Genomic DNA, 15,623 nt, shown 5'->3' on the forward strand with positions numbered 1-15,623 from the left:
CCTTGGCCTATAGGACAACCATCTGTTCTGGTATGATCTTCTCGGAAGCTGCCACGACTGTGGAGCTCAGGCTCCAGCAGCTCCTGATGCAGAAGTGGTTTGGGCTTACTTTCCCTGATTTTGTCACGAGCAGACTCATGTCCTGGTACATTAATCCTTCTACCTTTATCCAAATAGTTTATTTGGATAAATAAACTATTCACTGAACAGGCTGAGTTCGTGTTGCCCTAAATCCCTTTGTTTTGAAGGTGTCTATAGACTGACCCTTAAGCCGCCATTAACAATTATCTTAATTTAAATGTGATTTAGATAACAAACTTGGTTTTGCATTGCTTTATATTTGCCTTCAATACAGGTTCAGTTTTGCCCTCAGAAAATTTTTCACTATTGTTTTCTAAGTAGTTGGTCATATTTGACTTCTGAAGCTTTTAAACATCAGAAAGTTGAGAAGCAACCAGGAGCACTTTTTCCCCTTGCTGGCAAATGGAGGGGATGACTTGAGCTGGCAATGAACAGCTTGGCTGGAAGTCAAATTGCCTGAATTCCTGTACAAAAATCATTCTTCCAACTTAAAAAGAAGTCTTTAACGTGAAGTTCACGCCAAATGTGGACATTAGTCTTACACTGCAGACCAGAGGTGAAACAAGACAAAGTAGATCAGCTAAAGCCTTCATGTCCTCCTGTGCAGACAGAAGAGTTGTTCCACTGTATCGAAGATGTTGGCTCAAACTCTTATCTAAGATGCTTTTGCTCTGACTCATAGGAGCTGATGTGAAACATGAAAGGACTTTTTTTGTGTTGGTCTTAGGGGGCTCCCTTATAGGCAAAATTCTAGATGGTGAGTTCATCAAATAGAGGGCTATTTAGCAGGTTTTTGAAATTCAGACTTATTTTGGTGCCGTGCTATGAATTTTATGTAGTTTTGAGCATGGAGCATTTTTTTTCTCAAAAGCAAGGAAATAAGCAACATCCAAACAAAAATTGAGGGCAGCATTAACTTCCATTTCAAAGATGTCTGGGAAGTAGGTGAATCCACATTACTGCCTGTCCCAAGTGCACAGTTTTATTGAAAATGTAATTTCTCAAGTCTCTTAATCCTCTCCATGTTAACTTTATCTTTTTAGAAGCTTTGTAATCTTGCATGTTAATGCCTTTATGGATTGTAGGCATTAAGTTTTGTGCATAAAGCGCAGATGAGTAACAGTTGAGAAATGTAATGTTTTGGGTGTATTGCAGACTTATCCATTTTTATTATTCTGTGTATAAAAATAGAATATTCTTGAGTGTTTTGAGATGTTTGACTGACACCTGCTACTGAAGGGGAAGACTTCTTCCTGTGTTTTTACCAGATACCTGGCTGCACTGTAGTGCTTGCTGCAAGCAAGATTGTACATTTATACAACTGTGGTCTGACTTAAAACACAGATACATGACTCAACATTTTTCAAAAATATAGGCTAGTGACCAACAAAAATACTGCGGGCAACCACGGTCCACAAAGTGAACTTGGGACTTGATCTTTTGCAACCTTGACTTTCCTCCTACTAATGTCTAGGGTCATTCTTCAAGGACCAGGGGCTTTGTTGAACGATTCTTGAATTTCACTGCCATGAATGAGCTTTGTATTTAAATGAGGAGGTTATTTATCCTCCAGAGTGCAAGTCTTATTGCTTTTTGTTCTCTGCTTATTTAAATGACGTCTAATGGTGAAGTCTGTTGTTAGACTTTCAGTCTAGGGTGTTTTATCTTGAAATGTGAAGTATTATATACAGTGACACATCTTCAAGTATAAGATAGAACTCTTTTCAGTCAAACCAATTTTAACCAAAATTTTTTTTTTTTTTTTTTTTTTTTAGGAACCAATAAAGTCACGTGCACCACAGCTTCATTTAGAATACAGGTTTTATAAACAACTTGGAAGTGCGGGTAAGTAAACCTACCTTAAGCTTATAGAAAGTTTGTGATTTCTTTATTAAATCAAACGTCACCATCGTATTTGTTGTGTAACTCTGGCTTGAACTTACTGATGTGGACAAATTCTTTTAGCCTCACACAAGTTTTGGAAGAGATTTGGTCAGAATAACATCATAATGATACTGAGTAATTATATGGATCTAGAAACTTGAGTTAGTGAGGAGTGACTGATACGGGAAATACCCGTGTAATTGTGTTTGTAAAATATAGCAACCTTTGATGGAGGGCAAGTTATTTATGTATAGAATGACAGATTTCAAAAAGGTGACGTAAAGTCTTAAAATCTAGGAAACTGTGTAAGAAGCATAGAGCTTTTCTAATAAAAACCTGAAATACTGTTTTCATTGATGTTTACTAAATCATAAGAGTGTCCAAAAGCCCATGGGCTCAGTATCCTCTGTGCGACCGTAGTCTACAACAAATACGAGAAGAATATAACAGGATAAGCCAAAGTGGGGTTTTTTGTTTGGGTTTTTTTTCTGGCAAGCTCTCTGATTTCCCTAATATAGGGCTTGGGCTTGTGTCTAATAGTGTTTGGATTTTTCTTCCCTGAATTTATGGTTGCTTTTTAGACCTATATAGACTTTTAGCATGTGCTGTTTCCCATGCCAAGGATTTCCACAGCCTTGACTACCCACTGCACAAGGAAGTCTCTCTGAAGCAAAGACCTTCTCTGCTCCTTCTGTGCCTTGATCATATATTGACCTTGGGTTTTGGCAAGTTCCCTACATTACTGTAAAATTTTTACACTTTCTTCTGATTTTATTTTTCTTGTTTTCCCTGGATGGACCTAGTTTCCACTGGTAGAGGATGTGCTCTCATATTACCAAAATACTAAGTTGAACAGAATGTAAGATACATCTGCTCTGAGCTCATAATATTCAGTGCCTGAACAGTTGTCCTGCATTTTTCCTTTCTGCTTGTTCCAATTAATTTTTCCAATCCGTTTCCTTGATTTTGTGTAGCACATCCTGTGGAGATTGGGTGCTATAGCACTCTACGTTTTGTGGCTTCTTTGCTCCTTACAGGATGCAAAATCTGGAATGTGGGAACCAAGTAAGTTGTCACTATTGGAAACACTAAAATATTGTTGTTATTCGTTTTAAACAGAACTTGTCCCCTGAAATAAGGTGCTCTTTTCTATGTATTTTGTATTCTGGTGGTAGCATCTGGTACTGTGGACAAAGCTCCTGATAGGTTAATGTCGTTGCTTAATTCCAGTTACCTGTGCTTTTGAGACTTTAGGCATTTCTGCTGAAGCCTGTGTAGTAAATAAATCAAATGTAGGATCACAGAATAAGACAGACACTTAATTCTGCTCCTCGGTCCCTACTTGAGTTCAGCTGATGCTTGCCATCTCTGTGATAACCCAGCAAATGTCTTTCATGACATGTGAATAAATCCCTATCTGCTTTTTCTACACCCATCAGCTTTCTACCACTTTTTAAAGATGTTATTGAAGAATTTTAAAACTGATCAAATGTTGGGGGTTTGGCTTTATTTTGGTTAGATTAACTATTTTTAATGGGTTTTCTCCTGTTCCTAACAAATCTAAACTTTTCATCCTACAATGAAAATTTTTCATGCTACTTACTTACCCACACAGGGCATTTCTGCACAGTCTGAAACTGTGCACGCTAATGGAAGTATTTCTCAGTATGATGCCATCAGACATGGAGATCTTGCCTTCCAGATCTCTCTTCCCCTCTTTCTAGGGGGGGTGCTGACTGTCATCTCAAGCCTTTTTGCCAGTATTTGTCAAGAGACTGTTGAGAAGCCTCATGAACAACATGACTTTTATTTCTATCTCTGTGTGGTCCCGTGGGCATCGCAAATGCAGCTCTGATAATCTGTTGAATGCCATTAGAAGCTCTTGTGCTACAGTTTTGCCAAAACAACTGGAAATAAGCCAGGAGCTCAGGTGGAGGATGTGAGCCACCTCTCTGGTCTCTCCATGAAACTTGGAAGCTGAACAAAATAAATTTTGGTGGAGTCAGACTGCCAGGACCAGGGAGCCTTAACTTGGTGTCTGCATGCCATGCTGAGAATTAGGGGCAGACCGTCTGCTGTAAAAACAGATTGGTGCTAAATATGGGCTGACTTTGGGGAAATAGATGGGTCTGTTCTCAGTGGTGGTGTTAATGCCAGGCTCCCCTTAATGGTTCTTGCTTAAAAGCTTCAACTGCTCAGACAGCCTTGAACTTCCAATAACCAGGACTGGTTACTTGAAATTATGGTAGACTCGCCAAATGAAAACTGAAAGTGTCCAAACCCATGGTGTGTATGACTCAGAGGAGAGCAACAGTAGTGTTGCATGTGACATACTGTTCAATAAGTTAGCCAATTAGTCTTGCCAAATAACGTGGCTGACTGCAAACCTCCCACTGTTAGCCTGAAAAGTGAGACTAGTAAAAGCATTGCTGTAACACTGCAGTAGCGGCGTGGTCCTCTTATTAGTGCAACTGCTGCGTTCAACTGCATGTACAACCAGATGGTCTCGGTGAGCAGCGTCTCTGTGAGAAGTCAAAATTGTCATCACCTGCAGCATTTGGTGAAAAATTTTTTTTTTCCCTAATGAGAAGAATTTTAATGGTGATTTCCTTTTTCCTGGATGTTCAGAATAAACATTTTTAAAGTATATTAGTCTTGGATACTGATCATAGGAAAACTTAGGTTGGAAGGGACCAACCTACTGGGCTATGGATCAAGTAAGAATCTTCTTGTAGGATAGCTTTGTGTGTGTTGAAAAAAGATTTTTCATCTCTAGTGTGTGACTGGATGTGTCCACGTGAAGTTGGGACTAGCCTGGAGTGTTTTGTGGCAGTTGGCCTTCCAAGAGAATGGTCTTGGATGCTAAAGACTGCAGAAAACTTCGTCAGGACTTGCTTACAATGTGCCAGATCGAGAAGCACAACCTCCAAACTCAGGAGCTTAAAGGTTTTGTGCATCAAAACCCCTGCAGAAGCCCAACCAGTGTTGTTAAGGGGGCCTGAAGTGCTCCATCACACTGGTAGGACAAGTGCTATTTTTGGAGAGAAATTTGCAACTAGCTCTGTAATGCTGACTTCGGAGTCTGGTCCTGTAGTACATTGCAAAGAATATTTTTGGTGGACTTTTGCCCCAAAATTTTAGAACAATTCTACAGTTCAATGCCTGAAGGTAACAGTTACCTGCTTCACTTGTTGCCATCATCAAACGCTAGTGAAATTAGTCTCTCTTTTTTTTGGCTGTTCAATTTAGTTTTGCATTTTCCTTGGTGTTGTTAAACAGAGTAGCAAACAGCCCAACAATTCAGGGCTCTGTCAGAAGTTAATTCCTGGGATGAGCTTCCACGTGAGATGTTTCCACATGAACGGAGGAAGCAGCACAGTTGTGTGATAGCTGCCTCTTCCTTTTGCAGCTACTCTGTGGCTTCCTGTGCCACATGCTCCATCAGCATCGATGTTTAAAAGACTTTCTGACAAGGCACCAAAGTTGCATCTGTTACCTCCCATCAGCACCAGCTTCTTCGTCTGCCACGTGACTCAGATAAAGATCACTAGTCAGCTTGGATTAACCGAGGAGAAGACTGGATTTCTTGTGTCTCATACATCTTAAGACATAGTTCACACTAGATTAAGATATATTAGAGCAGTGAAAAATTTGATAAAGGGATCTAAACTGTATGAATGTAGCTCTTTTTGGTGCTTCTCAGAATACTCAATACCAGTGGATATATCAAATGGATTCAGAAGTAGCTAACAGAGATAGTCCTGGCACAGAAGTAACCAACTAACAGACATGTCTGATGTGCTTCTGCAGGTAATTGATGCTATCTCTGATGTTTCAATGCCTCCCTGTAGTAAGAGGAACTAATAGCTCCCCTATAATTACCTACCTTGCCCCTCTAAATGGAGGGATGTTTGCTTATAGAAATGGATTTTCATGATTCTTCCTTGAACTTTTCTACCCTTCAAAAGAAGAGGCAGGGGCCTGCTGCACAGTGACCATCTGCTGGTTTCTTCTGTCTCACTGTGGAATTAAATATTTAATAACCTAAAATAGTGTATGACTGCTTTACCTTAATGTAAGCAGTGAAACAAAAAAAAGCAAACCGCAGGCATGGTGTCAAAGACCTGATGGTCAGTCCGTAGGGTGTCTCAGGAACGGAAGAGAATTCCTTTAGGTTTTAGGTAGTCTGGGATACGATCCGTTTGCTGACCAAGATAATTGGAGTAGTTTTAACAATCTCTGTGCAAACTAGTTGTGTTTCTCTGTCATCAATCCTGTAAGATGCTGGTGTCATACTGAACTGTTTCATGGTTGTTCTTTGTTGTAAAATCCATGTGAGCATGCACAAACATCCTGACACAGAAGATTCACCCTGCCCCAGGCTATTGCCAGGATCTCGCTTTACTGGTGGCGGCACAGTCAGTCCTGAATTTTCTTCTTGCTGGATAGTACCTACCTGTGTACGAACATGAGTAGCACAGCTATCCACAAGAAGTTCAAGTGTAATGGGTATTCCCCAAAAATAGGCTCTTGCTCTATGACCGTCTTTGAGGACTGGCTGTTCCAGGTGTTCCCCTCCTCCCCAAGGCTGGTTCCTCAGCTGCTGGGCTTCCCCTTGCTCTGAGGCTTCGTACAGCTACTTAAATCTGCTGCTTCCATACCTCGGGGACAAGAGGAGCTCCCCCTCCAACATGACTGGATGCTTTTACATCTCCTAGGGCTGCCAGAAGCAGTTTAAGTTTCCAGCATGTTTCCAGTATTGGGTATTCCAGTTTCAACTATTGACTTGAGCATGTCACTTGTTTCCTGTGCTTCAAGTTTGTGGAGTAAAGGCTTGGCTTCTTATCATTCATAAAAAATCTTGAATAATCAGGCCCTACAGCTTGCAGGATGACGAGTGGAGGAGCTCCATCTGCACTGCTGGCTGATGTTTGAGTGTCTGGTTCCCCATAAGTATTGGGGTGGGGAAGCTGGGGTTGGCAGGGCAAAACTGAGTTACTTTGACCATAGTCAGGCAGACCCAGCTCCTGCATTTCCTGGGCAGTGTACCAAAAGGCAAAGCTTTTGCTTTGCTCAAACTGCCCCCTGCTTGCCCAGCAGCATCCCAGGACCCTCTTACTTGGTTTGGGTGAATAAAGCAGTTCACACAGCTTGCAGGAGCCCTGCCAGGCCCATTGGGCCACCTTCAGCAGCTGGGTCCTGCTGGTGGCATGCTAAAGCCTTAGCGATTGCGTTGGCTTTGTCTTGTGGGCTCTTTTTGCTTATTGACCTGGTTTGAGGACCTTCAGCAGGAATGGTCTTTTTGTTTTAAGGCCGATTCCAGGTTCTCACCTTTCCTTCAAGTTAAACTCTCTTACAGACTTCACAGGGGAAACATCTCTTCCAAAGTTTTTGTTGAAAACTCATCTTTTATCAGCAAGCAGTGCCTGTATTTCCTAGCCTGTTTCCCGCTCTTCAGCAGCATTTGGCTTGAGCTGCTCTTTCCCGTGCGTAATGTGGACACGCAGGAGTACGTGGCCATGCTTTTATCTCTGCCCATCCCGTCATTTGGATTTTTGGCTGCAATCTGCCGCAGCTCCTACACATCCTTTTGCATACGCTGGTATTTCCAACCAGCTAGTCTGAATTGCACGTGGAGATAGATACTGGCCTCCCCTGTTGACCGACTGCTCTGGTCAGGATCTGGGCTGGCAGTGGGGGTTGTGTGCAGTGCTGCTTGAGCCTGTAGTGTGAAATGTGGATCCTACTGCTATCAGCTCTAATAGAAAACACTTTAAATGGGTTTTAAATTTGTGAAGCCTTTTAAACTTAAGATGCTGCTATGTTTCCTGCCGTAGGAACCTCTGTATCCTTACTCAGTGCCGTAAGCACGTATCTCGTCTGCTAAGTGTTTAACATCCCTTTGCCAAAGGGAAGCTGAAGACGCTGTTCATGAACACTTCGAGAAAGCTGTTGTGTTCCAGGGGAGAGAAGCGTGACAAAGCTTGTCTGCACACTGGGGTGCTGGGCTGCCCTGTCTCCCGGACGCGGCAGCAGAGTCCATGGAGCCACTCCATGTCACTTAATGTGCTGCAGGAGGATGGCTGGATGCTGCAGGCACCTGCCTGTGCAGCCAGAAAGCTGATGCCTCTCCTCATCCAGCTGCTGTCATATCCAATGGAGCTTATGTATCCATGCCTGCAGAGCCTCCCAACAGAAATGGAAGCCAAATGCTGAGACTTTAAGATGAGCTTTGTCCAAAAGCTTTTTTTTTCCTCTCCAGCTATGCTGGTTGGAGGGGAAAAAAAGACTTATCTCTTTCTATAAGCCTTGCTTTGCTGAGAAGTTGAGGAAACATGTCTGCTGCGTTGATGTATACTTGCAAAGCTTTAACTATATTTTTTTTTCCCCAAAGTATTTTTGTCCCCCAAACTCTAAGCCTTTTCTAGAAGACAGGGAGCCTACTGTTTCATGACCATTACTGTACCACTCTGAGCCCAGTTGCCTTTCTCTCAGGACGTAACCATGGCTGAAAAACATCTTCAGGCAATCAGGAAACTGCTCTTTAATGTTGTGCTTCCACACAAATAAATAATTCACCGTGGTCCTGGGAAGTATTGACTTTCCAGCAGTGACCAGTAGATGTACAGGAATGAATTTTTTTTGTTGTTACTACATTTCAAAGCATCCCTGGCATCTCTCCCCTGCGGTTGTTAACGCCATATGTAATGCCTTTCCTGTAAGCCTTGCCTTTGGAAGGTAAAATGGAGTACTGCTTATTTTCAGGTTTCTTTTGGCTGCACTGAGCTGATGATCGAGTTCCCGCATAGTGACAGCTTCTGCCTGTGCACATAGTGTGAAGAAGTCATGCATTTTTGATTCAGTAGTAGTTTATTTTTATATCAGCTGGCAGATGAGTCACACCTTCCCCCACTCCTTTGCAATCCCACATTGGCACATGTGATTCATAGCAGTCCAGTGTCAACATGCGTTGAGTTTCATGCAATAGCTGTGAGCCTGCACTCATCCCCGGGATGGGTAGGTGACATTGGCAAGTGGATGTCAAACGTAATGAGCCTCTACGGTGTCGTGGTGGAAAGCGGGAGAGGAGTCTGATACGCTGGAGAATCCCAGGAAACTGAGAAGGTCTCTGCTCTCCACAGCCCACGCAATAGATGAGTCACAGCGTACGAGCAGAATATACTAAATCAGGGAGGGGTATGTCATTACATATAGAATATTGACGGATTCTGTGGTTTTGTTTTAATTCTTGCTCTGTAAACAAGTTCACCTCTAATGAAGTATAGAGTCTGTGTGTTTACTTTTGGACCTCTTTCTGTTGCACAACTCACTGGAGTGAAGCAGTCTGTTTACTTGTCAGGAAGTAGGACCAAGGAAAATGAAGGTGGTATAAATAACTGAGCCTTTTGCATAGTTTAGTCAATATTTGTATATCTATTTTTCAATGTAGCTGAGCTGTCTGCTACTCCATACTGTGTATTAAGTTAGCTTTTGGGGATTGTCTACGTTGAGCACGTTTTTCTCATTCTGTGTTGCTCTTGCTTTACTCATGACCTGCTGCACGCTTTGTATGAACTGGTGTTCTTTATAAAGAAATTCTTTCCATGCCGATTGCACAATGCTGTCATTCATGTAGCAATTAGGTAAGGGTCATTTCGGTAAGACTTGTTACATGGATGGATGTAAACAAGTCACCGTGGTGGAGCACGCTGCCAATACCAGCTATTTCACGGGGAACTCGCTGTGTGCAACACTTTTCCCCAAGGGAGCTGTAGTAACTCGAGGCCACGTAAGTGCGGGTTAGTGCAAGATGTCTACACCCCTGTTTAATTAAGGAGTGCGAACATACGCATTAGCCGTTGCTGTGGTTGCTTTAATCTTCAGAAATCCCACTTGTATTTGCCACCTTGATGGAAACGCTGCCATGGCCGGGAGCTGAGCCAGCAGATCACCCCACAGCAAGGTGCTGGTGTGGGGCAGGAGAGAGCTGCTGGGTGGGGATTGCCCCTCTGTGCCCCAAAGTGGGTTTGTGCTGGCATGGAGCAACACGTGGCCATCACCTGAAGTACGTTTGTGTCCTGCTTCATTGCATGGAAAGGTTTGTTCATAGCTGTCACACTACAACACTCCGGATGAGCACTGCAGCCTCCTTCTTTGAAGTATGTGGAAATATTTTAGAATGTAAGTGTTCAGTTACTATAAGTATTTAGTAAGTGGCTTATCTGTGCAAGATGATACATAACTGACATCCTTTGCACAGAAAGCAGTTTGCGCCTTTGGGTCACATCTCGTGTTTAATCATTTCCGTACTTCAAATTCCTGTGATAGACCCTAGCACTCATTTTAAGATGTTGGGTTAATTTTCTGACAGCGAGGAAAAACTCATCTGCCTTCATTCTCAAATCTTGCAAAGAAGTGTGCCATTGGCAATAAGTTTGAGATGCCTCAGCAAGGAGACATGGTTTCATTAATCTGAAAATGGCCTTTTTAAACATAAAGTGCAACATGTGTGGAGGTCCCTCACACTTAGCTGCACCCTTAGAGAATGGTGATCAGCAGTTTCATTATAAAGCCAGGGTAGCCCAATGAACTTTTGAACTTGAGGGATCTCTGACTTCAGAGCTTTTGAATTGCAAAACAAAATGTAGTGGATTACTGTAACGCGCCCAGTTAAAGCCTGCCTGCTTTCAAAGCTGGCTTGCTGTTGATCTCTGGAGAATAATATTTTACTATCTAAAAATACTTGGGTTTTTGTAATGTGGCAGTTCCCTTCTTAGGAAGGGCTTCCTGAATGTGCACATTTCAGCATCTCTTTTAACATCAGAAGTTTTTACTTCCTTGGGCTAAATTTAGGCTTTGTCAATTGGAAGCTATCAGATGCTTTTAAAGCAAGGCCATTAATAGTTGAATATGAGATTAGGGCAGTTTCCTTTTTATATTTCGAAACGGCCTCATGCATCTCTTGCTCTTCCGGTATTCATTGCAGTAATCATAAATCAAAACCCAGCGACACTGGGCAACGTGCGAAGGGGAATGGCAGGATGCTGGGAAGCTGAAAAATGCCTTTCCTGCAGACACTTTTCCTTGAAGCCTGACATGCCCTGCAATGGTGGTCATAAATCTGTAGCAGTTGGACTAATCTGAGTCATCCCAGATGCCTCATTGGGTTCTTCTGATAGACAGCAATGTCTAGTCAGAGCAGGTTGTGAGACGTGCTGCTGACCCAACTGCTGTAAGGATCCAGCTGGACTTGAGGAGAGGGACGGGCCATTTAATCATGAAGGTCTCTGTGCTGCTTCTGCTGCTTTCTAGCAAACCCTGAGCTGAAATATCTCATGCTTGTTAGCAGCTCAGGTTGTGCTTGGGACTTTGAGTGCCTCAGCCATTTGAGTGAGGAGATGAAAATACTCAATGTTTGAAGATAAACTTGGAATTTATATTTACATTGAATGGAAAACCCAGTTTGGCAAGTAGGGCCACAATAATTATGTAGCAACTGGTTAGCCTTTCTGTTCTGCTTGTCCCCCTTTCCTAGCCCTTCTATGAAAATTTTTCAAGCTGTCGGGATGCTGTACTTAGAAAATAATTGAGGTCTAGAGCTATAAAAGTCAATTCACTTTCTGGAGGGCTGATGTGTCAGGTGTTGAGTACTGCCTTGATTCAAACACAGCTGATTCCCTTTGGGAAGGTGGGTGCCTGATTTAGTGGGATCCCTTTCATATGTTTGTCCTTCCTAAGCACCAGAAGCATCATACGCATGCTGAAGGTTTTTAAGGTGCTTTTCACTTTAAAGAGAGAAACATTTGAGCTGTGCCAGGGAGGTTTGATGCAAGTGAAGTTCTGGTACGCGGGGCTGCCCACCTCCCAGACTGGCTATTAAATGGGTTTGGAGTTTGCATTTCTGAGCTGTGCCTGGCCTGCTATCCAAAAACCTCCTCCCATCTTTAAAAGATAAGCCATAGACTCTGCCCCTGAACCTGTAATGGATCCAGCTATGCCAGAAGAACTTTTCAGCAAGCTCTACGCTGGGTGGAGACTTGCAGTTCTGTAATAATTTTTCTGTCTGCAAGCGGCAGTTTTTCCTTTAAAATTCTGCTCCTACCTGCTCGTAGTCAGCTATCTTAAGGTGAAACGGAGAGATGATATCTGGAGGTAGTATCTTATTTGGCGCCTCTGAACTTCTGTTTTGCAGGAGGTTCTCCTGTGATAAGAGGGACTGGGAGGTTTTCTATCGGGCTGGAAGGACCGTGTGGGTAACGCTTTCCTACTAATCTGAAAAATCCCTTTTTCCCTCAAAAACTACAGTAGTTACGGGACTGCTGAATGCCAATCTCTTGACTTGTTGAGGAGTGTTTACATGTGTCTGACTCTCAGCATCCATCACTTACTAGTTTGATGCTGTTGCAGGAGCAAATGTTCGTCTCGTTGCTTTTTAACCAGTCCTCCTGTTGGGTCCTGCGCCAATGCTAAAGCAGCTTTGATGGCAGCACAAAGCTTTCCTGCTGTCAAGCTGTCATCCCAGTAGGACGAGCATGAGTGTTGGGTGGCTGAGCTGCACCCACGGCTTTGCAAGCAGGTCTCAGGACAGTTGGGGGATAGCACATAGGGTTGCGCCGCAAGAAAAGCCACCCAGATTGTCCCACCGTGGTCTGGCGTGCAGAAGCTGGCCAACTTGAGCTGCCTGAGCGTGGCCGAGCATCGTCTTACTCCTGAGCACACAAAGCAGAGCCTGCGTGTCTGATACTGTTGTCTGCTTTATCCGGCTAAATTGGACCCATCTGATCTGTCATCCAAGACCCAAATGCTGTTGGATCAACGACAAATACTGCCTGTATGTGCCAGTTTTGCCTTATGCTGCTGTGCCGTCCTGGCTAGAACGACTCTTGGTCACTGCGCAGAGATGCGAGTTGCAGCTGAGCTGTGATTCAAGCTGTCATATTCCCTCTGCATTGTCATCACGGCAGTTTCACCCTGTTTTGCAGCTGGCCGGCACGCCGTAAGCTTAAAGTATCACTTAACTCGCGCTATAGATTTTTGGTGTGTGGAAGGGGAGGAAGTAGGGAGCCGGTAAAAGCTCTGCCTCCAGCCGACAGTCTCCAGTGGAGATGAGCTGATGAAGGGCAGAGGCCACCTGGGACTTGGTGTGATCAAATCAAAATGTTTCTCTGGACAGCAGAGGAGCGACTCAGCAGAAGTCTTTTATTATTGCTGCTTTCTTAGCATTTTTCATCTGCCAAGAAGTAGCCTCTTCCTTGGCAGTGCTTCTGGAGTTAAATTTGCGTGCTGCTGAGCACTCTGTTTCAACCGAGTTCTGTTGTTGATTTTTCTGAAGCTTCCTGTAGATTATACCTGTAATGTAATTAACATGCATAACTTGTTCTCAAAGAAAAAAAAATGCGATCACAGAGCATACCCTTAGTCATCTCAACTTCTCTGTTACCTGGTTAAAATTAAGCAGCCAAAACCTGCTACTTAATTCCTTTTCAGCAGGTAGAGCTGACCCAATGTGAGAACTGCACGGCCAAGGAAAACTGAAGGGGAAACAATTTCTCTTTGGTATTAACCAGCAGAACAGAGTTGGCCACCACAGATGTGGTCTGGCTTTGCACTGACCGGCAAAACTCACACAGTGCAGCTACCTGCAGCGTAGCAGGAACGGGAGGTCACATCTTTCTTGCTATATCCATCACGTGGGAGCCATGATCCCGGCTGCGAAGGCTGCCGATAGCGCCTGGCTGGTTGAACAGCGTGGAGATGATGTGCGGAGCAACATACGCCTTCAAACTGTGAAGCCGAGCTTGGAGGTGGAAAAGCAGCCCGGGGAGCTGGTTCATGATGTGGCTATATTTTAATTACATGAGAGCTTTTTGGGCAAATCCCATTGCCTTCAGTAACCCCTCACTTAAGCCTCAAGAAGTTAAAAAAACTGCAGCACCGCAGCTTCTCACGCCTTTCAGCAAAAACACAGGCTCCACTGAATGCACAAAGAAACCCAGAAAGCAAAGTGGGAATAATTATGTGAAATGAAACCTTTTGATATTTTCTTCCACCCTTGTCCTTGTATCACAGGTGTGTGGGAAAAGGTAGATAATTAAGCTAGAACTTTAGCTAGAACTTTTGGGGGTGGTTTAAAATAATCTTTCTAAAATTATATACTGTTTTGATCCTTCTCTTTTATGTCCCAGCTGCCATCGTCACTGGAACGAGATTGTTGCAAAGGGTATGTTGATACAAAATCCAATGGTAATGTGGAGATTTGAGTGCAGTCATTTCCCTTGAGCCCTAGAAATGTGAATTCAGTCTCCTGAAACTTGCCAAAAAAAGCTATTTATTGTGTTGTGCTGTATTCTTTTGTCTTTGTCAAGAATTGAAACAATTTCACTTGACTGTAGTTTGCTCACTACAGCTAAAAAACTGCCTGTGAATGGGTGTTTCTGGGTAAATTTCCCAGATTTTTGAAAGTCTTCCTGCAGCTTAGCCTTTCCAGCTAGGGCTGATTCTCCTCCCAATCTTCTTTTATTTTTATGAATACAAATGTGAATGTCCTCTTGGTACCCTCTCTGAAACTGCTTTTTTCTTTGTGTATGTGAAGAGTTGTTTAATAGTCAAGCCATGATATCAGGAAACCAGCTTGTACAACTCAAGGAAAATGAAATGCCACCCTGTTTTAATAACACAACGATCATGAAAATTGTTTTTCTGCAACTGAAGTAAAAATCAAATAGTTTGGAGTTTTACCAGCAGCAAGAACAAATATGTTCTTCCTTCTGTCCTTCCCAAGTCTGTTTTTCTTCTGTTCCTTTTTCTGTACCTTTTTTTGTAGATTCAGATACTAACAAGCTACTCAAAACACAGCAGGGATTCAATACATTCTGCATATCCTGAGAAGATGCACAAAACATGCTGGTTTTCTGGAGTGAAGCTGGAGTCTTGGAGTCTGCAAGGAAGCCATGCTTTACTTGCAGACTCATTGGAGATGAGAGTGGCTCTGTCTACTCATGGCTTATATACAGTTGTTGTACCATTGTGGGCCGAGTGTCATCTCTTCCCATTAAAAGCTTGGTGTGCTCTGCGGTCATCAGGGGAGAAGGTATTGATCCAACTTGTGACGTTCTCCCTTGCTTTATTTCCAAATACTTCGTGGATTCAGAGAGTGGTTGAGCCGTGCCTCTTCCACATCCAAGGGCAGGAGAAGCACCTTGCTCTGCCTCTCCTCCTCACCCGCTGACGGGCTTAAGTGGAATGTCCTGCTGCAGCTACTCCTGCTGGGCAGCGATGCTGGAGCATTTAGCATTTGCTAGAAAGGAGATGATTCATTGCCCAACCAAAGCGGGGAAAAGGATGTTGTGAAAAGCTGGCAGTGGAGAGCCAAGTGTCTGGCAAGAGTTGGAGCAAACAGAGCAGGAGGGTGTTCGGGGGGAGCATGAAAAAGAGGAGCTCATAATGAGTCTGTAAAAGGGCTGCTGAGATACCATTTGCAATAGGGTGAGCAGTTACAGAGGAGATAAATGGGGCAGAGAGCAGAGAAAGCCAGCACAACGTCTGGTCAAGGTTTGAGGAGGTGGCTTATCTAGTGGCTACTGTGGCTGCCCTCTCTGCTGCTTTCCTTGCTGGGCTTTGGGCAAGGGAGAGGAGCAGATGGGACTGGTCCTTGCTAA

At 43.4% G+C, this 15,623-nt stretch overlaps 1 protein-coding gene across 6 annotated transcripts in view; it reads left to right on the forward strand.

Annotated features, from left to right (window-relative positions):
• CSNK1G1 (casein kinase 1 gamma 1) overlaps positions 1–15,623 on the forward strand; it is a 110,337-nt gene that overhangs the window by 56,127 nt on the left and 38,587 nt on the right. For all 6 annotated transcript variants that reach the window (XR_003923279.2, XM_030013393.2, XM_030013397.2 and 3 more), the window contains one exon: positions 1,857–1,926. Coding sequence is in view for 5 of the 6 variants with exons in the window: in XM_030013393.2 (XP_029869253.1) it covers positions 1,857–1,926 (70 nt within the window). In the remaining variant the exon portion in view is untranslated. The remainder of the gene's footprint in view (positions 1–1,856; positions 1,927–15,623) is intronic.

This window comes from Aquila chrysaetos, chromosome 5, assembly GCF_900496995.4.
Source record: "Aquila chrysaetos chrysaetos chromosome 5, bAquChr1.4, whole genome shotgun sequence".
Lineage (NCBI taxonomy): Eukaryota > Metazoa > Chordata > Aves > Accipitriformes > Accipitridae > Aquila > Aquila chrysaetos.